At 45.2% G+C, this 24,397-nt stretch overlaps 2 protein-coding genes across 2 annotated transcripts in view; both read right to left on the bottom strand.

The window, feature by feature from the left end:
• Nucleotides 1-22,168, bottom strand: part of LOC103172372 (NACHT, LRR and PYD domains-containing protein 12-like) — a gene marked incomplete at its 3' end in the record, with an annotated part of 42,899 nt that extends 20,731 nt beyond the window's left edge. The window contains exon 1 of the mRNA XM_042346260.1: nucleotides 21,956-22,168. The remainder of the gene's footprint in view (nucleotides 1-21,955) is intronic.
• LOC121852163 (NACHT, LRR and PYD domains-containing protein 3-like) lies at nucleotides 3,550-16,081 on the bottom strand. The gene is made up of 4 exons (XM_042346259.1): nucleotides 15,971-16,081; nucleotides 11,771-13,559; nucleotides 4,184-4,214; nucleotides 3,550-3,624 (listed from the first exon to the last, which is right to left on the bottom strand). Exons 1-4 carry the CDS (start codon nucleotides 16,059-16,061, stop codon nucleotides 3,550-3,552), a joined length of 1,986 nt encoding a protein of 661 aa, XP_042202193.1. The 5' UTR covers nucleotides 16,062-16,081.
• Nucleotides 22,169-24,397: the final 2,229 nt, after the last annotated feature.

Here is a 24,397-nt window from a genome sequence, read left to right as displayed (position 1 = left end):
TCCTTGTGGTTAAAGGGAGAATTGAAATTGAAACATATTATGGATATAACCATATAAGGAGTAGTTTTTCTTAAAAAAGACAGCTTTGTCTGGAGTTATTCAGTTGTCTTTAAACAAAGGTGTGTTAGATATCTCTCGGGAACGGTAGCGGAGCAGTGCGAGACACGACCAGTGCTGTGACAGAAATCCGGTCGGTACCGTTTTGTGTATTGTGTACTATTTTATTGTTTCATTTATTTGTGTATTTCCTGCTGTTCTGTCCTGAATAAAGTGACTGAACTTAACCAATTGGTAAACTGGAACCGGGTCATTCTAAAGTCATTGTAGATAGTTGCAAAGGACACACCCACACACACACATTAACACACGTTGAGAGTTTGATGTAAACGATGGTTTGTGGCTTCACACTGTCACACCGATTCCTGTCACAATATTCAGCCGCACTGATCAGACAGTCACAATAAACACATTGAGATATTGGAGTCATTCAGACTCTGGAGACACAGTGTGTTACTTACCACAGTTTCTGTATTTTACACTCCGGGTTCCTCAGAGCCTCACACAGTCGCTTCACTCCACAATCTCCCAGATTATTGCTACTCAGGTACAGCTCCGTCAGTGATTGGTTTGTGCTGAGAGCGGAGGTCAGATCCTCTGTACAATCAGCTGTCAGATTGTTACTGTACAGCCTTGAGATCAGAGACACAGAGACATAACAGGGATCAGAGTAAACACAGTATGTGTAACCCACTGTCACTCACAGTTTGTTTGATGCCGGACAGTTTGTAGGAGTGCGACACACACACACAAACACACACCAGGACACACCAACACAGAAACGTAAGATATACTCTTATTCACACACACATATAAACACATGAACCACATACAAATACACACAAACAGACACAGACACCCAAGCACACACAGACGCACACACATAGACACACACACAGACACACTGAAATACACACATACATATGGAAACACACATAAACACACATGCACATAAATAAACGCACACACACAAACGCACCCACGCAAACACATACGTACGAAAATACACACAGAAACACACAAACAAGCACACAGACACACAAACGTACACAATCCCCCACACTCAGAGAAACACACACAAACAAACACACAGACACGCACAAAAACGCACACACAAACATATGCAAACGCACATACGTAAACACACATAAACACAGAAATAAACACAAGCATACATACACAAACATACTCAGAAACACACACAAATACACACACACAGAAACACACAAACAAACACGCACGCACATGTACACACAAACAAACACAACACACAAACATACAAACACACATAAAAACTGAAATAAATACAAAGAGACACACAAAACAGAAACACATATACTCACAGAAACGCAAACACAAAGACACATACACACACACGCACACAAACACACACACAAATACAAACACAAAATTACACGCACAAACACCCACCCACACAAATCACAGACACAAAACTTACCCACACATACACATACAAACAAACACAACAATACACAAACGCACACAATCGCACACACACAGAAACAAACACACAAACACACATACATAAACACACACACAGAATAAAGTACACAAGCACAACTTCACACACATACATAAACATGCATAAACATGCACACAATCGTACAAATATATACTCAGAAACACACAAATACACACAAAAACAAACTCACCAACATGCACACACATGCACACTCAAAACAAATATAACACACACAATCAAATCAAACACACATGGAAACACACGTAAAGACATACTCAAAAGCACACAAACACAAACAGAAGCACAAAATCAAATAAAAACACACACATACCAATACACGTACAAACATACACACAATGAAACACACAAATGCACACACAAAGAAAAACATACAATCACACACAAACGCATACTTGAGCACACTGACGCAAACAAACGCAAAAACACAGATAAGTACACATACAAACTCTCAAACACACAGACGCACCCAAAAACACACATACACGCACACAAACACAAACGCGAACCCAAATACACAACAACATCAATAAAATGACAATTACAGAGCGCCTTTCACGTCGTGAGGACATCCCAGAGCGCCGAATAGTCGGGGGTCGAGGCCCGAGCATGGGGGAGAGGTGGGGAAGGGCTGAGTGGTGGGATCGGTGGGGGAGGGGTGGGCAAAGGCAGAGAAGTGGGACGGAGATCAAAGGTACGGTAGAAAAGAAGGGTCTTAAGACAGGCCCTGAAGGAGGCCCGGGAAGAAATGAATGGAAGTGACGATGGGAAGGAGTTCGAGAGTGTGGGGGCAGAGAGGCTGAAATCCCGGCCGCCGATGGGAGGGCGGGTCGGGCGGGAGACATGGAGTAGCCATGCATCCCCTCTCTGACCTGCTGACTCCCTACCAACCTGCCCGCTGGACGGAGGGAGCGGGCAGGTTGGTAGGGAGTCAGCAGGTCAGAGAGGTGAAGAAGAGGCGAGGCCAAGAATGGTCTTAAAGGTGAGGACAAGGATCTTGAACTCGATCTTCTGGACGACGGAAAGACTTGGGCGAGCGTGGGAGTGATGGGATCGGGCGAGGGTGGGAGTGATGGGGTCGGGCGAGGGTGGGAGTGATGGGGTCGGGCGAGGGTGGGAGTGATGGGGTCGGGCGAGGGTGGGAGTGATGGGGTCGGGCGAGGGTGGGAGTGATGGGGTCGGGCGAGGGTGGGAGTGATGGGGCCGGGCGAGGGTGGGAGTGATGAGGTCGGGCGAGGGTGGGAGTGATGGGGTCGGGCGATGGGTGGGAGTGATGGGGTCGGGCGATGGTGGGAGTGATGGGGTCGGGCGGGGTTGGGAGTGATGGGGTCGGGGAGCCTGGTGTGTGGGAGTACAGGAGCTGTAGATTTTGAATGATCTGCAGTTTGTGAAGGGAAGAGTTGGGAACACACACACAATCGCACACACTCACAGGAACATACACAAACACACATAACAACAACAACAATATTTGTATAGCGCCTTTCACGTCGGAAGGACGTCCCAAGGTGCTGACACATACATACAAACACTCACAAATGCACACACATATACACAAACATACACAGAAACAAACGCGCACAAATACACACACAGAAACACAGAAACAAACACACACAATCGCACATACACCATAAAAACACAGCTCACTCAAAAACACACAAAAACACACTCACAACAACATTCATAGACACACATACACAGAAAGACAAACACACACACACAGATACGCAACCAGACACACACAAGACACACACACAGGTACAATCACATGCACTGACACACACAGAGACATACACACAGTGTTGTAATGGGTTAATGTTAAAGTGTGGTTGAAGAATATAAAATAGGAGTGCAAAGGCGGCAAAGCTCAGTGACTGAAGGCAGAGCCCAAAACAATGGCAACATAAGGTCAGGACTTACAGGGACACAGAATGTCTGTTCAAACTTACACACTGGACTGAGGGACTGATCAGGAGAGAATAATGTGGTTAAACGGAGAATTGAAACATTTTGTAGACAGAACCATATAAGGAGTTGTTTTTCTTAAAAAAAGACAGCTTTGTCTGGAGATATTAAGGTGTCTTTAAACAAAGGTGTGTTAGATATCTCTCGGGAACGGTAGCGGAGCAGTGGGAGACACGACCAGTGCTGTGACAGGAATCCGCTCGGTACCGTTTTGTGTCTTGTGTATTATTTTATTGTTTCATTTATTTGTGTATTACCTGCAGTTTTGATCTGAATATAGTGACTGAACTCAACCAATTGGTAAACTGGAACCGGATCATTATAAAGTTGTTGGAGATAGTTGCAAATGTTTCTAACAACAGTCACACACACAAAAATATAGATACACACACACAGACACAGACTCGCAGACAGAGACGCACACACCGAGACACACAGACACATTAATACATGTTGAGAGTTTGATGTAAACGATGGTTGTGGCCTCACACTGTCACACCGATTCCTGTCACAATATTCAGCCGCACTGATCAGACAGTCACAATAAACACATTGAGATATTGGAGTCATTCAGACTCTGGAGACACAGTGCGTTACTTACCACAGACTCTGTATTTTACACTCCGGGTTCCTCAGAGCCTCACACAGTCGCTTCACTCCACAATCTCCCAGATTATTGCCCTCCAGACTGGACACAGAGACACAAACACAGGGAATATAGTGTAACAACACAATACACATTGACATGTATATACAGGAGCCTTTCATGTGGGGAGCAAGTCCCAAGGCGTTGGGACCAGGGTCACACACATTAGCACACACACATATCACAGTGTCTCTCTCTCTCACTCTGATTCTCTCTCTGTCTCTCCCTCAAAACAGTCACTACGTTTTATAATATATTCTCTTTCACCGTCTCTCTCTCTCTGTCTCCTTCTTTGTCTTTCACTTTTTGTCGCAGTCTCTCTCTTTCAGTTTCTTCTCTGCCTCTCCCACAAATCACAGTTGTTGCACGTTATAACATACTCTCTCTCACTGTCTCTCTCTTTCTCTCAGTCTCTCCCTCTCTCTCTCTCTCACTGTCTCAGTCTCTGTCTCTCAGGCTCTCTGAGGCTGTCCCTCATTCTCTCTCTCACTCTGTATCTCTGAGTCATTTTCTCTCAGTCTCTCTCTCAGTCTCTTTCTCTATCTCTCTCGCAATTCCTGCCAATCTCTCCCACTCACTCTCTCATTCACTCTGTTATCTGTTTCCCCCCAAAACACACATTCGCTACACATTAAAATATATTTTCTCTCAGTCTCTGTCTCTATCTCTCTCTCTCGATTTCTCTCTCTGTCAATCTGTCTCTCTGTCTGTCTCACCGACAAAACATACACTCACTGTACATTATAAAATAATCTCTGTCCATTTATGTCTCACTCAGTCTTTCTCTCTCTGTCTCTCTCTCTCTCTCTCTCAGTCGCTCTCTAACACTATCTCTCTCTCGGTCTCTCTTTGACAGTCACTCTCACGATCTCTCCCTCTGCCTCTCTCTCAGTCGCTCATTCTCGCCCTAAAGTCTCTCTCTCAATCTCGATCTCTCACTCTCTCTCTCCCGCTTTCTCACATTCCCTTAGCCTCTGTCTTTCAGTCTATCTCGCTTAGTCTCTCTAACTCTCTCCCTCTCAGCCTCTCTCTTTCTCGGTCTCTCTCTCTCTCTGTGTCTCTCGGACTATCTATCTCTCTATGTCTGTCTCTCTCTCTATCGCAGTCAGTCACTCTGTCTCCTATGCTCTCTCTCTCATTCTCTCTCTATCTGTCACAGTCTCTCTCTCTCTCCGTGTCTCCTCAAAGCATAGTCACTGCATTTTATATTTTATTTTCTCTGACAGTATCTCTCTCTCTCTCTCTCTCTCAGTCTTTCTTTCTGTTTATGTCTCTCCCTCTCTCTCTCTCTATGTCTCCCTCTCTGTCAGTTTCTCTCTCGGTCACTCTATCTCTCTGAAAAACACATTCACTACACTATACAGTATATTTTCTCAGTGTTTCTCAGTCTCTATCTTCCTCACATTCTCTCTACCTACCTCAGTCTCTCTCTCATTCACAGTCTCTCTCTGTCTTTCCCACATAATTCAAAGTCACTACGCTTGATAATATATGTTCTACACAGTCTGTTTCTCTCCTTCTCAGTCTCTCTTTCTCTCAATCTCTCTCTCTCACAGCAAGACTCTCCCTCGCTCACTCTTTCTCTCGGGCTCTCAGGCTCTCGCACAGTCTCTCTCTCATTCTGTCTATCGCTTTCTCCGTCTCTCTCGCGGTTTCTCCCTTTCTCTCTCCCTCTCTGTCTCTCTCTCTCTCGCTCCCAGTCTCTCTCCGTTACTCCAACAAAACACACAGTGAATACACTTTAAAATATTTTCTCTCACTGTCTCTCTCTCTCTCAGATTTTCTCTCTGTCGCTCTCTGTTTTACTTTTTGTTGTGTTCTCGCTCTCTATTTCTCTCTCTCTTTCTCTCGTAGTCACTCTCTCTTTGATATTGTATCCCATTCTCTCTCTCAGTCGCTCACTGACTCTCTCTCGCTCTGTATCTCTCATTGTCTCACTCTCTGTATCTCACTCTCCACAAAACAGTCACTGCACTTTGTAATATATTTTCCCTCATAATCTCTCCCAATCTCTCTCTGTCACTCTTTTCCGATCTTTCTCTGTAATAATAATAATAATTATCCTTTCATTTGATATAGCTCTTTTCATGTCGGGAGGATGTCCCAAAGCGCTTCACAGAATAATAATAATAATAATAATAATAATCCTTGCATTTGATATAGCGCTTTTCACGTCGGGAGGACGTCCCAAAGCGCTTCACAGAACACACTGGAAAGAGAAGTGATTGTATATTTGTGGGCGAACGCGGCAGCCAATTGCGCACAGCAATGTCCCACAAACAGTCGTAGATTGAAAATGACCAATTTATTATTGAGTTTTTTTTGGAGGGATTATTATTAGGCTCTGTGTGGAGTAAGGAAACTTGCCCAAGATTTCGCCCTCTGCCTGGAATTGAACTCAGGTCTCTCAGTTGCAAAGCGAGTGCTCTAACCACTGAGCTACAGGACTCCACGACTGTAAGTCAGTCTCTCTATCTCTCCCATGAAACACAGGCACTGCACTTTATAATATATTTTCAGTCTTCCTCAGTCTCTCTTCCTCTCAGTCTCTCGCTCTGAGTCTCTCTCTCTCTCTCTCTCTCTCTCTTTCAGTCTCCCTTTATCTCTAACTCAGTCTCTCTCTATCTAACTCAGAGTCTCTCTCTCTGCCTCTCAGTCTCTCTCTCTCTCTCTCTCTAACTCAGTCTCCCTCTCAGATTCTTTCTCTCTGTCTCTCCCACAAAACACAGTAACTACACTTTATAATATATTTTGTTTCACAGTCAATTTCATATTATCTTTCACTCTCCTTCTGAGACTCTCTCAGTCTCTCTTTCTCTAACTCATTCTCTTTATCTCTCTCTTTTTCTCTCAGTCTCTCTCTGTGTCTCACAAGAAGAAAGTCACTACACTTTATAATATGTTCACACTCACCCTCTCTCTCAGTCTATCTCTCGCTCTCCGTTTCTCTCCCAGTCTCTCACTCCGTTTCTCTCTGAGCCTCTCTCGCTATCTCTGACTCTGTTTATCTCTCACTTAATCTCTCTCTGTCTCTCGCTTTGTCACTCTCATTCTCTCTTTCTGACTCTGTCTCTCTCTTTATCAGCCTCTTACACTCTCAGTCCCCGTCTGTCTAACAGTCACTCTCACGTTTTCTCATTGTCTCTCCCACAAAACAGTCACTGCACCTTATAATATATTTTTGTCTCAGTCTCTCTCACTCTATCTCTCTCTGTGTCTCTCAGAAAACACAAAGTACTTACTATATGTTATATTTCCTCTCACATTCTATCTCTCTCTTTCTCTTAGCCTCTCTCTCTCTCTGTTCTCTCTCAGTCTCTTTGTCTTAGTCTCTCTCTCAGTCTTGTCCACAAAACAGACTGTACACTTTATAATATATTTCCTCCCTCAGTCTCTGTCTCACAGTCATCGTGTCTAATTCAGTCTAATCCTCTCTTTCTCTTTGGCTTTCACATTCTCTCCCTCTCACACAGTCTCTCTGCCTCTCGCTCTCTTTTTCTCTCATGAAGTCGCTCTCTCTCAGTCCCTCTCAATCTCTTTTTCTGACTCTCTCTCCATCTCTCTCTCTGTATCTGTCATTCTCTCTCTCTCTCTCTCTCTCTCTCAGTCACTCTCTCTCATTCTCACTCTCTCAGTCTCTGTCTCACCCCCAAAACATACTGTCACTACAATACACAATATTTTCTCTGTCACAGTGTCTTTCCCTCTCTCCCACTCAATCTCGCTCTGCCTCTCACTGTGTCTTTCTCTCATTCAGTCGCTGTCTCAGTCTCAGACTGTAGGAATCTCTGACTCTTTCCGTCCGTCCATCTGTCAATCTTCCTGCCTGTCTGCCTGTCTGTCGGTGCGTGACTGTCTGTCTGTATGTCACTCTGATATTCTGTCTCTCTGTCTGTCGGTCTGTCTCTCTGTCTGTCTGTCTCTCACTCTGTCTCACTATCTCTCTCACTCTCTCTCTGTCTGTCTGTGTCACTCTCTATGTGTCTGTCTGTCTCTCTCTATCTGTCTGTATCTCTCCCTCTTTTTGTCTGTCTCTCTGTCTGTCTATCACCCCCGCTCCACCCATCACTCTCTCTGTCTCAGTCTCTGTCTATCGCTCTGTCTTTCTCTCATTCGGTCTCCCCTTCAGTCTCTCCCACAGTCTGTCGTTATGTCTCTCCCGAAAAACACATTCACTGGATGTTATATATCCTCTCATAGTCTCTTTCTCTGTTCTCTCTCTTACTCTCTCTCTCTGTCTCTCATTGTGTCTCTCTCTCAGTCTCTCTATCAGTCTCTTTCTCTGTCTCTCTAACAATCTTTCTATCTCAGTCGCTCTATTTCTCTGTCTCTCTCTTACAGTGTCTCTCAGCCTCTTTCTCTCTCCGTCTCTCTTTCTCTCTTTTACGCAAAACTCACAGTCACCACAGCTTTTAATATATTTTCTCCACAGTCGCTCTCAGTCTCTCTCTCTGTTTATCTCTCCCAATTTTGTTCTCTCTCATAGTCCATCTGTCTCAGTCTTTCTTTCTCTCTGCCGCTTTCTCTTTCTGCTTCAGTTTCTTTCCCATTCTCTCTCTACCAGGCTCTCACTCACACTATTTCTCTATCTGTCCATTGCTCTATCTTTCTCTCACTCAGTCTCTTTCTCATTCTCTCTCTAAGTCTCTCGCTCTGTGTCTCTTATTCTCCCTCTCTCACTGCTTCGCTGTTTATCTCTCAGTAGCTCTTTCTGCCTCTCTCTCTCTGCCTGTCAGTCTATCGCTCTCTCATTTTCTATCTCTCTCTCTTTCTTTCAGTATATCTCCCAGTCTGTCTCTCTCTCTTTCTCTCGCTCCCTGAGTCAGTGTCTCTCTTTGTCCAACTCTCAGTCTCGCTCTCCATCTGTCGCCGTCTTTCTCTCATTCAGCCTCTCGCTCAATCTCTATCAGCATCTCTCGCAGTCTCTCGCTGAATCTCTCCCACAAACACAGTCACCACAAATTATATTTCCTCTCACAGTCTCTACTCCTTTCTCTCAGTGTTTATCTCTTTGTTTCTCTATCAGTCTCTTTCTCTCTCAGTCTTCCTCTCTCGGTCTTTCTCTCCCAGTCTCTGTCCCATTGTCTTTCCCACAAAACACACAGTCACTACGGTTTGTAATATATTTTCTCCACAGTCTCTCTCAGTTTCTCTCTCTCTCTCTCTCTGTATCTCTCCCAGGCTCTTTCTCTCTTTCGTAGTCACTCCCTCTCAGTCTATCTCTCTTTATCTGTCCTTCGCTTATCTTTCTCTCTCACAGTTTCTCTCTCTCTCTCAGTATCCGTTTCTATCTCAGTCTCTCTCTCCCAGTCTCTCTCTCACAGTGCCTCTCCCTCTGACTCAGTCTCTCTCCCGGTATATCGCTATAACTTTCTGTCACAGTCGCGCTCTTATTATCTTTCCCTTTCTGTGTCTCTCACTCACTCTCTCTCAGTGCTTCTCTGCCTCCCCAACCCCCTCTCTGGGTGTCTCTTGCTACCCACCTCCCTCTCTCTGTCAGTCTATCTCTCTCAATCTCTACCTCTCTCTCTCAGTCTCTTTCTCTCTCGCAGTTACTCTCTCTCTCAGTCTCTCGTGCTTTCAGAGAATGAGCGAGAGGGAAGCAAATGCGAAGTGACTGTGTGTTTTTCTTTGAGAGACAGAGAGAGCGAGAAGGAAACTGAGAGAGAGAGAGAGACTGAGTGACAAAGAGAGAGAATATGAGTGAGAAAAAAAACTGCAAAAGAAATAGAAAATGAGACAGAGTTAGTGAAGAGAGGGAGACTGAGAGGGAGACTACATTATTAAGTGTATGGTAGGAGGCTTTTTCTCTCTCTTTTAGAGAGGAGGAGACAAAGAGACTGACAGAGAAAGAGAGAGAGGCAGAGAGAGGGAGAAGCAAAGAGACTGTGTGTGTGCGTGAGAGAGCAAGAGAGACACATACACAGAGCGAATTTATTAAAAAGTGTAGTGACTGTGTTTTGTGGGGAAGAGTGAGAGAGAGACTCAACGGAAGAAGCAGCGAGTGACTGAGATTGAGAGAGAGACTGAGAGTGAAAGCAAGAGACAGAAAGTGAGAATGAGGGAGAACGAGAGAGAGACGAGGAGAAAGACTGACAGCGATAGGAAGAAAAAGGCAGTGAGAGATATATATCCAGTGTATTTTGTGGGAGAGACAGAGAGAGAGAGAAAGAAAGATGGGGAGAGACTGAGCAAGAATATATATGTGTGTGTAGTGAATCTGTGTTTAGCGGGAGTGACAGAGAGACTGAAACTCTGAGAGGGAAAGAGACTGAGAGAGAGACTGAAAGAGAGAGTGAGAGACATAGAGAAAGACTGAGAGAGAGACTGATAGAGAGAGACTTAGAGAAAAGAACAGATACAGACGGACTTAGAGAGAGAGAGAGAGAAAGAGACAAAAAGTAAGCGAGACTGAGAAATAATATATTATAAAGCGTAGTGACTGTGTGTTTTGTGGGAGAGACAGAGAAACACAACTGTTTGTGGAGACAAAGTGTAGCTGGTGTAAGAGACAGCATCAGATAACAATAATCGTAATAATAAGCCTTGCATTTGTTACAGCACCTTATCTGGACAGACGCCTTAACATTCTGGGCTGCTGGGGCTACAGGCAGTGGGATCTCCCCAGTGCCTGGTCCTGGCAGCAGCACAGTTTACGCTGAGTCTATTCCAGCAGCACTGTAACCCTCAGTCAGTGTGTGAGTGAGGCTAATGTCTTGGCTTCTGGAAGCCCGGCCTGCAATCTCCAGGTTCTGGGCAGTGTATCTCTCTATTCTCTCGTTATCCAAACACTGTGAGCCCCAGACCTGGGAAAGAGAATCTCTGTGGCTGTGAGATCTCAGGAGCTGGAAATGGAGACTCTTCACCAGGGCCAGGGGAGCCCACACCTGTCAGACTGATGTCAGGCTGAGGGAGATGTGTTTGGGGTGAATTATATTGTATCAGTGTTATAACATTGTACTGGAGAGAGGGTGTGTCTGCCCCTGGATAAATGGGATGGCCAAGCCCTCGGGAGGTCTTTTTACCCTGGAATACAGCACTGAGGGAGGAGCTGCCGCCAGGAGGAGAGGACACAGGAATCCTCCGGCCGAACCACACGGTTCAGGAGAGTGAGCCCTCGGGTCCTGAGCTGGTGGGAAGCTCAGAGGCTTAGAGGTTAGAAGGGTGTCTGTGTGTCAGAGACTCTGTGGTCAGGAGAACCATCTCCTGTATGAATAACCATGAAACACCGAATGGCGTCTCTGAACGTAAGCTCTGGTCTGTCTGACCTGGGATCAAGTTACAATTTATTCAATAAAGTGAGCATCCCAGTCGGGAGTCAGGAACCAATCCCAATAACATCAGCAACCTGGGAATGCCACCGAAGGGCTCAGGGTGTGGAGCAGCCATGTGTACAGTGGAATGTCAGCCATTCACATCCCAATCCCCCAGGACAGGACTGTGGTGTGTGACGGCCATCACACTGTGACCTACTGTTCCCTCCAGCTGTGTGATACCATTCTCCCATTGATCAGCTGGTGTTTAATGCCATTAAAGTCCTGGAGAATGGCTTTGAAATAAGAATAATATGAATAAGATTTACAAATAGAGTAACTTACAGCAACTCTTGACACTTGTGCAGAGCAGCAACCAGACGCTGGAGACCCTCCTCCTGAATGTAGCAGTTCCTCAGATTCAGTTGTTTTATTGTGTCACACAGTCCAATGGCCTGAGACACCACAACACAGTCTATCGGTGTCAGTCTCAATGCTTTCTCTGGAGAGAAGTCACCAAATGTCAGTGTGTGTACAGAGCCCAGTGTGAGCTGTGCCAGGGCTTGATTCTGAGACTCAAACAGGTAGTGGAGTGTGTTCAGCAGCTTCCTTTTCCCAGTGTCGGTGTTTGTGTCTCTAATCTGAGCTTTAACCTTCTCCTTCAGCCAATCGATCACCGCGCAGGTTGTCTGATGGACAAATGGCCCCAGAAATTCCTCCAGTGGCTGAGCTGCCCGTGGGGAGGAGAGACCCGCAACAAAGCGCAGGAATATCTCAAACCGGCCGTCCTCCTCCTTGTCACTGCGGATCAAACGCCACATGGTGTTTTTGGAATGAGGAGACAGGAACTGAGCGAGTGCGGCTACAAACTCCTGGATGGTGAGGTGCGGGAATGTGTAGACCACGCTGTGCTCTGAAGACTCTCTCTCCACAAGTTCCATGAGAAACCCAGAGAGGAACTGGGAAGGCTGGAGGTTATATTTCATCAGATCTTCCTCATTAAAGACAATGTTTCTCTGGGAGACTCCAGTGAAGGCCATCTCACCAATCTTCAGCATCACATCACGGGGGCTTTCCATCTTGACACTGTGATGTGATAGTATGTTATAAATATAATAGGAGAAGAGTTGTGTGACTGTCTTGGGAACTCGCTGTTTGTTGCTGTGTTTCCGTGTAAAGAAGGGACCCAGAGACAGAGCGAGGATCCAGCAGTAGGACGGGTTGAAGCACATGGTGAGCAGGAGCTCGTTCTCCTCCACGTGGCTGTAAACAGCAGCCGCCACCTCCTGATCTTCAAAAAACTTGTGAAAATATTCCCTTCTCTCTTCACCCACAAATCCCAGGATTTCAGCCCAGACACTGACCTGAGCCTTTGCCAGTAACTGTAATGCAGTGGGGCGGCTGGTCACCAGCACTGAGCAGCCTGGCAGCAGCTTTTTCTGTATTAAACTGTACACAATGTCAGATACATCACAGAGGAATTCAGGGTCTGTGCACCTGCGCTGAGGCTCTGTGTCTCTCCGACTGTCAGCGAAATCAATCCTTGCCCTGAATTCATCCAAACCATCAAATATAAAGAGCAAGGTCTCTGGATGTTTCCACAGCTCATCCAGAACACCCCTGAGGTAAGGATACTGCTCCACGATCAGACGGCTCAGCGTTGTTCTGTCGTGAAGTCTGTTTAGGTCTCGGAATTTAAAAACGAATACAAAGTGGAAGTGAGGATAGATTTTGCCTGTGGCCCAGTCATGGACAATCTTTTGCACCATGGTTGTTTTTCCAATCCCAGCCACTCCACTCACGACTGCGGAGATCCCTGTGCGAGAGTCAGATCTGCTTCCCTGAGAAGAAGGTGAATGACTTTCTTTAGAGAAGCTGCTCTGGAATAGTTTTTCAGTTCGGATTGTTTCCAGCTCTCCCCGGAGTTGCTCCTGTCTCCACTCCTCGTGGTCTCTGCCTCTCGCCAGCAGCTCATGTTCTACAAGTTTCCGGTGACGGAGATCAGAAATAACAGTTAACTCCGTGTAGTGATCAACCAACTGAAACGTCCTCACCTTCTCCTTTATCAGGATGGTCTTCACTTCCAGTTTCTCACATTTTTTCTGTAACGTCTCCTTGTGCAGTCGCTGAATGGCTTCATTTCGAGCATAAAATAATCATAAAGTTAATGGAAGAAATATTGAGCATTATTAAACAATAATACTTAGATTCAGCGTAGGGCCTCTCAATCCAAGAGGACTGCCCAAAGCGCTGTACTAGATTTACCACGTAGTTTAATGACTTTGTTGGCAAACATAGTAGCTTATTTGTGCACAGCGATGTCCCACAATCAGCCGTGAAGTGACTGACCACATGGATGTTAGGAATTTTTGGCCAGGAAACCGGGAGAGAGAAACTCACTTCTCTTTTCAAATGGTGTCATGGGGTTTTTAATGTCCACCTGAAAACGGAGACAGGGCCTCTGTTTAGTATCCCAACGGTGGCTTCTCCGAGACAATGCAGCACATCCCAGAAATGACACTGGAGTGTCAACTTGTCCTCTTGATATGAACTTGAACCCACAACCTCTGACTCCGAGACAAGAGGACACCAACTGAGCCAGGCAAACAAGGGTTAAACAATCTGAATTACACTCAAACAACGGTAAATTTTCAGGCCATTATATGACGACTTGTGAGACCTCATCTCTGACTTATTGTGAGATCATTTGCAATATTGGCTGAAATAATGTAAGAATCCAATAAGGTCACTCTCCTCCCTCATTATTTCTCTCCTCCCCTCATCTCCCTCCTTATGTCCCTCCTCCACTCTCCCCTCCCCTTCCTCATTATCTGGCTCCTTCCCTCTCTCCTCATTTGAATATACTGGAAACCAACAAGTAAACGGAAAAGTGTCAAACTGTTTATTTTATAAGTGTTTAACCAGCTTGAATCTTGCCCCTGTCACATACCTATCAGGTCACTGGGGACATCTGGTTCACTTCGATCAACAGTGGCTTCACTCGTTAGACTGGCACCTGTTTGAATAGAGTTAGTATTATTAGTTTGAATGAGCAACAGACAGCTGACATCCTGGCTCAGTTGGTATCATTGTCGCTCTTGAGACAGAAGGTTGTGGGAACAAACTCCACATCAGGGCTTTGACCACATAGACCAGGTTGACAATCCACTTCAGGAATCTAATTATTTTAAATATGTGTCCCCTGGTTACCGAACCAACCTGCAGAGGAAACTGTTTCTCCGACTCCACTCTATCAAAACTACTCTTACTTTTGAAAACCTCTTTCAAATCTATTAACTTGAACTTATTCCTGCCAGAGTCAGAAGATTTCAGATTCAAACCCCACGGCGGGACTTAGACTTATATCCTCTGTAGGCAGCGGGTGGTGGAGTTGAGTTGAGGAAGTGGGAAAGGTAGGGAGCTGCCGGGAAATCTATGCATTTGAAGACGAGAGCGAGGACCGTAAAGTCGATCGGTTCGAAAATTGGGAGCCATTGCGGCCTGGCAAGGACTGGTGTGATTGGCGTCCTGAGTTTTCTGTGGTTTAATATGCGGCTGGCGGAGTTAATTAAATACTGTTTATGATGGAACTAAGCAGATCAGCAGCGATGGCATTTGAAATGTCCAGCCGTGATGTGACAAAGGCGTGAATGAGGGTTTTGGCTGCTGTGGGTGTGAAACAGAGGCAGGGAATGTGGCAGGGGAGGAACAAACAGTCCTGGTCAGGGATTGGATATGGGGGAGAAAGGAAAGTTATGGATTGAACCTAACTCCTCGCATACACACAGGTTTGGTGTGTTTGAGGGAGAGCCCATGGAGGTTGAGGCGTTCGGACCCACAGGAAAGAAGATGCTGGCGGGAGCCAAAGATTATGGCTTTCATTGTGCCAATGTTCAGCTCCAGGAAGTTTGTGCACATCCAGGCCTTGAAAACCACCAGACAAACTAACAGGGCATTGGTGGCCTGGGAGATGCAACTGTAGGAGATGGGGGAGCGGAGAAGTAGATTTGAGTATCATCCACATACATATGGGCTGTGTCCACTCTACTCATAAGGGCTTTGGTTTGCAGCGTTAAGAGGAACTGATTTGGAAACATCCTATCCACCAGGAATGTTCTTTCACAACAAGACCTGCCCATGTGCCAGGCTGGCTTGTGTGTCACTGCAAGAGCTGCCCATGTGCCAGGCTGACTTGTGTGTCATAACAAGAACTGCCCATGTGCCAGGCTGGCTCCCCTGTCACGACAAGACTGCCCATGTGCCAGGATGGCTTGTGTGTCACTGCTAGACCTGCCCATGTGCCAGCTTGGTTGCTCTGTCAACATCACTGATTTGGTTCATGGACCGTCCAACAAGTCCCTCATCTTCCATTTTACAAATTGGGAATTTGCTCAACCCCGATACTCATTGATTGGGATCCCAGTTCCAAAGAATGTTATATAAATGTAAGAATTTATGTTTAGACGGACTTAGTAAACACTTCACCTCTGTTTATTATCATCACTTTAAGACTTTCCTCAAAATCAGTTAAAGAGAAGCCATTACCTGTTGATGTGTTGCCGAGGGTCTGATCCACACCACGTGTTGTGGCATTGCCTGTTGCACTGGCTCTTGGTTCAGGCTCCGTGGAGGCCATCTCACTCGAATCTCCCAAAGTGGTGGAAGCGTATCGCAATGTAGTTGGGCAACACCAGATGTGGTCGTTGTTTCACTTTCGCCAGATGTGGATGTGTTTAGTAGTGGTGATGGTGAACATTTAATGGAATCATCAGTTTTCTCGTGGCTCTGTGTTTCAGATTTATGTTTCTTCTTTCCCAACAATATTCCAACGCAGCATTCAAGTGCTGCTAAATGCAGCCTGGTTGGTAAGATTTGTGACTGGTGTTGAGCCTTATCTTCGTTTCTTGGAGAACAACTGTTGCAAGGCTAAAAGGAAATCCAGATGTGATCTTTCAGGCAATAGGACTATGTTAGCATTTCAAATGGAATGTTCTTCTTTCCCAGATTTGACATCTATCCTGCAATGAAGTAAACTGCAATACTATCATTATGAAAAATTCAGCAAATAAGTATATTCAGATTTCTCACTAAAACACAGTTAGGCATATATGTACTAACGTTTCTTGCATTTGTTTTCTTTCAAGTCAGCAGGATGTCTCAGAACATTTCCCCAATTGCTGTAAATTATTGTGGATCAGTATTTTGTACGGGAATGCAACAGCCAATTTCACAGAATTAGAGAGCGCAGAAGGGGACCTCTCGGCAGATTGCTTCCATGTCGGCTCTTTGAAAAAAAAAGCTACCCAAATCAATCCCACTCCAATGCTCTCTCCCTGTAGCCCTGCAATCTCATTGGTGTTCCGTATATCAGTGGTTAGAGCACTCGCCTTGGAAGCGAGACACCTGGGTTCAATACCTGGCAGGGAGAAACCTTGGGGAAGTTTTCTTACTCCACACGCCTAATAATAATAATCTCTCCAAAAAATCCAACAAAAAACAATAATAAATTGGTCATTTTTAATCCACGACTGTTTGTGGGTCACTGCTGTGCGCAATTGGCTGCTGCGTTTCGCCCACAAATATACAGTCAATTCCCTTTACAGTATGTTCTGTGAAGCGCTTTGAGACGTCCAGAAGTTGTGAAAAGCGCTATATCAAATGCAAGGATTATTATCATTATTATTGTTATTATCTAGTATTCACCAAATAATTATCCACTTCTCTCTTAAAAGTTGTTAGCGAATCGGCTTTCACCACCCTTTCAGGCCATGTATTCCAGTTCCGAACAACTCGCTGCGTGAAATAAATTCACGTCACATCTCCGCTGTTTCTTTTAACAACTTTTAAATCGGTGTTCTCTGGTTATCGACCGACCCGCCAGTGGAATTTTTTTCTACTTGTTCATCGTATCAAATCTCTTCATCATTTTGAAAACTTCTATTAAGTTTCCACTAAACTCTCTCTGTTCCAAGGAGAATAATCCGAGCTTCTCCAAACTCTCCTGATAACTGAAATCCCTCATTCCTGGTACTATGCTGGTAAATATCCTTTGTACCCTCTCTAGTGCATTAACATCATTCCTAAAGTGTAGTGCTCAGAATACAATCTCTAACTGAGGCCTTACCATTGTTTCATCATAACTTCTTGACTTTTGCATTCTATTCCCCTATTTATAAAGCCTAAGCCTAATATCCCATACGCTTTCTAAACAGCTGTATATACCTGTCCTACCATCTTCAAAGATGTACTCATATGAAACCTCGGGTCTCTCTCTGTTCCTTCGCCCACTTTAGGATTCTACAATTAACTTATATTTTCTCTCCTCATTCTTCCTCCCAAAATGTATCACTTCACATTTTTTCACACTAAACTTTATGTGCCAACTGTCTGCCCCTTTTACCAGTCTGTCTACGTCCCCTTGCATTCTGCTCCTCTTTGCTACTTTTCCTAGCTAACTCTCATTTGGAAACTGGAAATTGTGATCCCTCTAACCAAGTTCAGGTAATTTATGTAGATCAGAAACACCAGTGGATTCAATATTGTTATGTGGCGCATTATCGAACGCCTTTTGAGAATCCCTATAAACTGTATCAACTGCTCTACCTTCATCCACACTTACTAATCCTTCATCAAAAAACTTGTATCAAGTTTTTCAGACATGATTTACTTTTAGTAAACCAATGTTGACTGTCATTTATTCACCCGTATTTTACAAAGTGATATTTTATGTTGTCCCGGATTATAGTCTCCAGACGTTTCCCTTCCACTGACGACAGCGTGACTGGCCTGGTTTTAACATTCTTTCCCGGGTTTATCCTGATATTCGCGCTTCCCAACCCAGCTCCATGTCACGAGCAGTGACACACACATACACTTCTCCCTATCAGTCCCATAATTTCCTCACCAAGAGTGACGCACACATATCCCCAAATCAGCCCCATGCCACCAAAACTTACAAACACATACTTCGCCTATTGAGCACCATTCCATCAACACTGATACATATACACTTGGCCAACCCAGCATCTTGCCACCAACACTGACATACACACACTTCACCAGCTCAGACATATGCCACCAACACTGACACACGCATACTTCTCTCGCTCAGCCCCATGCAACCAACTCTGACATACACACACTTCACCAGCTCAGCCCCATGCAACCAACACTGACACACGCATATTACTCTCGCTCAGCCCCATGCAACCAACACTGACACACGCATATTACTCTCGCTCAGCCCCATGCAACCAACACTGACACACGCATATTACTCTCGCTAAGCCCCATGCAACCAACACTGACACACGCAAACTCCTCTAGCTCAGCCCCACGCAACCAACTCTGACACATCCAGTTCCCCAACTCAGCCGCATACCACCAAGACTGATACACATTTCACCTGCAAAGCCCCATAGTGTCCTCAGCAACAATGACACACACATTTTTCACCAGCTCAGACGCATGCTGTCCTCACCAACACTGACACCAACACACTTCACCAGCTCAGCCCTACGGTGCCCTCACCAACACTGATACACACATCACTAGCAAAGCCGCACGGCACAGAAACTGACACACGCTTCACCAGCAACGCCATATAATTTCCTCAACAACACTGACCCACACATACTTCACCAGCTCAGCCCAATGCTGTCCTCAATAACACTGACACCAATGCACTTCAGCAGCTCAGCCCCATGGTGCCCTCACCAACATTGATGCACACATCACCAGCTCAGCTCCATGTCACCAACAATGACATACAAAATGCTGATTGATCTCCATCTATCCTCAGTTGAACGTTGTCAAGAAGAAGACTCACCTGTTTGAGTCCTGACACTGCATACTCACACTAGGTATTGACGGCATCAATCTGCATCAAAAGCTAAGTTCACCTTTCTGAGCCAATGAGAAGAACCTTGTCTTATTCCACCTTAACTATCCTTTAATCCATGTATGTTGGCTCTCACTCACTCTTGGCTTTCACTGAACTCTATAATATTGCTTACCTGCAGCTGCACGTCTTACACCCCCTCCCCTGGGGTTACCAAAAACGTATATACATCTTTATTATATTGGGGCCAGACTATATGAATCCCTTACTCAACGGCATTCAGACACGCTCTCTACTCAAACTGCAGACCATACAAAACTGCAGCTTGTTTGCGATGCTATACCAGGCTCCATATCTCTATCATTATGTCCTCCCAAAATAAAAGTCGCAATACAAATGTGATTTGTATTGTATTACCATCATCCCCTCACGCCACTCGATCCTGTAGCATTTGATTTGGTTGTCGGGTGTCTGGCACATGTACAGACCCATCACCGTGATTAAGGATATCCAAACCAGACTGAGAATGCCTCCACCCACCAACACATCAAACACGCTGTGCTTAGAATTGAACGTACCAGAGGCATATCTACTTTTAACCTTATCCCTGAAAGTATTAGGCACAAATTGGCAAGAGTGGAAGCGTGGGGACCTAAATGGGTATGGTTATGGATAGGGAACATTGATGGAGTTTACTCAGCTCAAAATGTGTGGCTTACCTTTAGAGCACTGTTTAGAAAGCTTCTCTTACAGATTCAATTCAGATCCGTGTCCCCTTGTTTACATCTCTGCATGGCTCGCCCATTCTATCTCTGTAACATTTTACAAACCCACTGCCCCAGCTGCTCTCTCCATTCTGGCTCATGTGTACTTTTGATCCCATGCCTAATGCTCCCGAACATCAGTGGCCAAGCTTTCATCTCCTTTTCATTTCCCAGGTCTGGAACTCTACTCCGGAGTCGTTTGACATTACACCTCTGATAGTGCAAAACACCCCAAGTACTGCATTGGATTCTCATCTCAGACCGTGTTGTTTCATGTCCAGACTTGTGGATAAACCCACCCTTCTGACACAGGTAAGAGAGTGCAAGCACTGAGCCAGGCTGCCACATGCAAGTAGTGCTGCATTTCTTTATTAATCTGTTCATGTGAGCAATAAAAAAATTCACTCCAGCCTACACAGTTCCTCTTACAATATATATCTGTTATAGCCCGTTATGTTTTAAGCGCTCTGGGATACTGACCCTGCGAGAAGGGTGCTATATAAATGCAAATTGGTGTTGTATCTATTTCTATTCCCCAATCACTCGGCTTCCTACCCATCATCAGACTAACACCAGTGTGCGAGTACCACCTGCAACTTCAACCTTCCCTTTGATGTATTTGGGTTAACTGCCTAATTCCACTGTGTTCAGTGCTTCAATCTCCTGTTCGTGCTCTTTGAACCCTCATTTATGTAACAGTCAGTGAAACGTTATCAATGCAAACAGGCAATGTTGCCTTTTATGGATATTTTCAGGTAATATAACTGGGTGTTGGACTCTAGACTTGGGACCAATAAAATCAGGTGAGCTACACTCAACTCTTTGAAAATCAATAACATGAGAGCCATCTTAACAAATTCATATCTAGTTGTTGGGAAAGACAAAGAAAATGGAGGCAATTCAGTCGGGAAGATTACGATTGAGCATTAAGTCTGATTTCCCACATAGTGAAAGCTAGTGAGCAATATTCGAAAGTTCCAGCTTTTCTTCACCATCTCCAGATCCACAATAGACTGAAACTCTGAGTTACAGGGATGAATTTTAAACAAAATGAGATATTCTGTGGAGCTTCAGCCATAACAAGGGACATCTCAGAGAAGTCAACAAAACAATATCAAGAACAACAATATAGGCTCCTTCACGTTTTTGGCATCTTAGAGCACTTAAACAGTAGTGTAGTTGCTGTACTCAGTATTACTTTTGTCAGCTGAGGGTCTAACACCACCCATCACCAAACCAAACAGTATCCAAATAAAGTTGAGATGTCCATGCACCCCACCTATACGTGGACACTACAGCGATCGATTGTAGATGGAATGACCAACCTCTCTATGGAGTGTCTATCCTTCTTAACTACTGCTGGAAAGTGATCGGCACAGATTGGCAAGAGCCAAGGCTTGTGAGAGCCCAGAATGTGTTTTGGGTTAATAGCTGGAGTCTAACTCCCCAAAGAGCAGGGTGAAACGATTGTCAAAAGCGTCTGGCCAGCTCCTTAAGGCAGTGTAGAGGAAAACAAGCAGGATCATGGCTAGTTTTAGAAGAACTGTCTACGAGCCAGGATTAAACAAGCTCAGCAAAAAGCCATTCAGCCCGTGCAGTCTGGCTGGTGCTAATATTCCACACGAGGGCCCATCGTTGATCAACAATATTTCGGGTCAATCAAATTGATGAGTAGATGTAAAAGAAAATTTTTCCCTTAAACGATGTCACGATGGTTAGTTAAACTAATTAAGCAAATTAAATTTAAATGATTCCACGATCACTGGCTCCGGGTTTATTTAATATCAGTAAACTTTCACTAACTACAAAACAGCAAGTTGCATTTATTTTGCGCTGTTCGCATGGAGTGGCATTTCCCTGCGTTTAAAACCTGCAATAACTTTCCTGCTTTATTTCAGCCACAATCAGAGCAAATGAGAGACTCACCGTCTTGTCTCCCCGCTGACTGAGCTCCGGTTCCTGCCTCTGGTTCCCGAGCCTCTCAGTGATGTGGCTTCAGTGCTCTGAGCTGTACATGTAATAACACATCCTGGTCAGAGTCCAGCAACTAATGACGGGCAGTAAATCACAGCCTCGCCCTGTTCCCTTGGAGATTTCCACAGAAAATAAATGCTTATCAGCTCTAAAAGTTTCACTGTTCGGGATTAAGTGCCTGAAGCTCCAATTTAAGATCGTTAACAAATGAGCATATGAAGAGGTTTGTGATTTTTTTTCCTGTACAGTGGTTGTTTGGTTATGGAAAGCCCTGGCGGGAGGGATGTTTGAGGCAGAATCCATGTTGGCTTTCAAAACATGTCTCGATATCGATCTGAAAGGAGTGAGCCATCTCAAGAGCGAACATTGAGGGGAAATGCTAAGGGAAGGATTGTTATAAAAAGTGCCACCAATGTGACCATGAACCGAATAACCTTCTTCTGTGCTGTACATCTCTATAGTTGTTTGTTTGTGGGGGTGGTACAAAATGTTGGCTTCTGCGATTTTTCAAAAGCTAATCGGGAAAGGTCGAAAAAAATATATTGGAGTCATTCATTTCTTATGGTGTGGTAAATATTGTGGATTTTCTCTCTGATTTCATCTTTTCCTTCTTTCTCACTTTCCCACTTTCTCTCTGCCCTCTCTCAGTCATTTGCTCCCACTTCTCGCTCTCGCACATACATACACAAACAGAGACACACATAGACACACAAATATACAGTCACTTCACTTGACAGTCAAGCACGCAGTCACTACACTTTACAGTCAAACACACGGCCACTGCACTTTACAGTCAAACGCACAGTCACTAAACTTTACCGTCAGACACATTGTGATTGCACTTTACAGTCAAACAGACAGTCGCTACACTTTACAGTCAATCACTCAGTCACTACACTTTACAGACAAGCACACAGTCACTACACCTATTTCACGTCGAGAGGACGTCCAAGGCGCTCAAAATAATAATGATAATTGTTTTCGTTATAGCGGCTCATCACGTCATCGAAAGCTCAAAGCGCTTCGCAAACTATCAACTAATTCCGCAGCTTTTATGCGTTAGATTTTGTTTGTGAGAGAGTGTGTGTGAGAGAGAGAGTGAGAGAATACGTGTGAGAGAGTGTGTGTGAGAGAGAGTGAGAGAGTGTGTGAGAGAGAGAATGAGAGATTGTGTGTGAGAGTGAGAGTGTGTGTGTGTGAGAGTGAGAGAGTGTGTGAAAGAGAGAGAGACTGTGAGTGAATGAGTGAGAGAGATAGAGAGCGACTAAGTGTGTGAGAGAGAGAGACTATGAGTGTGTGTGTGAGAGAGACTGTGAGTGATTGAGAGTGAGAGAGATAGAGCGAGACTAAGTGTGTGAGAGAGATAGACTGTGAGTGTGTGTGGGAGAGGGAGAGAGAGACTGTGAGTGTGAGAGAGAGAGAGAGAGACTGTGAGTTAATGAGAGTGAGAGAGATAGAGAGAAACAAAGTGTTTGTGTGTGTGAGAGAGAGACTCAGAGTGTGAGAGAGAGTTGGAGAGAGAGAGAGAATGTGAGTGCGAGACACACAGTCACTGTACTGTACAACACGTCCTCTCGCCTCGTTCTTCTCTCTATCTCTCTCCCTCTCTCCCAAAGCCACAAAACACAAAGTCACTACACTTTACAACAGTTGCTCTCTCCTCGTTTCTCTCTATCTCCCTCTCTCACCATCCCACAAACCACACAGTCACTTCACTTTACAACACGTGCTCTCTCCTCGTTTCTCTCTCTCTCCCTCTCTCACCATCGCGCAAAGCACACAGTCACTTCACTCTCCAACACGTACTCTCTCCCCATCTCACTAAACACACAGTCACTTCACTCTACAACACGTGCTCCCTCCTCGTTTCTCTCTCTCTCTCCCTCTCTCACCATCCCACAAAGCACACAGTCACTTCACTCTACAACACGTGCTCTCTCCTCGTTTCTCTCTCTCTCACCATCCCACTAAACACACAGTCACTATATTTTAATCCGTCGTGTGAAGCGCTTTGAGAAGTCTCGAAGATGTGATGGGACGCGATGTCAATCACAAGGATTATCATCATAACAAAAAGAGGGTTAACCCCCTCCCGCCCCCCCCTCCCCCCCAAGTAAACCTCCTCCCTTTAAGAGAGGGTCGATATCGATTTAATTCACAAATACGGTCCACAGACTGAAAACCTTCCGACAGCCCCGCCCACATCTACAGCCCCGCCCCCATCTACAGCCCCGCCCACAGCTATAGCCCCGCCCCCAACTATAGCCCCGCCCCCAGGCACAGCCCCGCTCCCAGCTATAGTCCCGCCCACAGTTATAGCTCCGCCCTCCAGCCACAGCTCCGCCCACAGCTATACCCCCGCGCGAGTTATAGTCCCGCCCCAGCTCTTGACCA

This window comes from Callorhinchus milii, unplaced genomic scaffold (genome assembly GCF_018977255.1).
Source record: "Callorhinchus milii isolate IMCB2004 unplaced genomic scaffold, IMCB_Cmil_1.0 Scaffold504, whole genome shotgun sequence".
Lineage (NCBI taxonomy): Eukaryota > Metazoa > Chordata > Chondrichthyes > Chimaeriformes > Callorhinchidae > Callorhinchus > Callorhinchus milii.
Note: the sequence above shows the minus strand (reverse complement) of the source record. Positions and strands in the feature narration are given on the sequence as shown.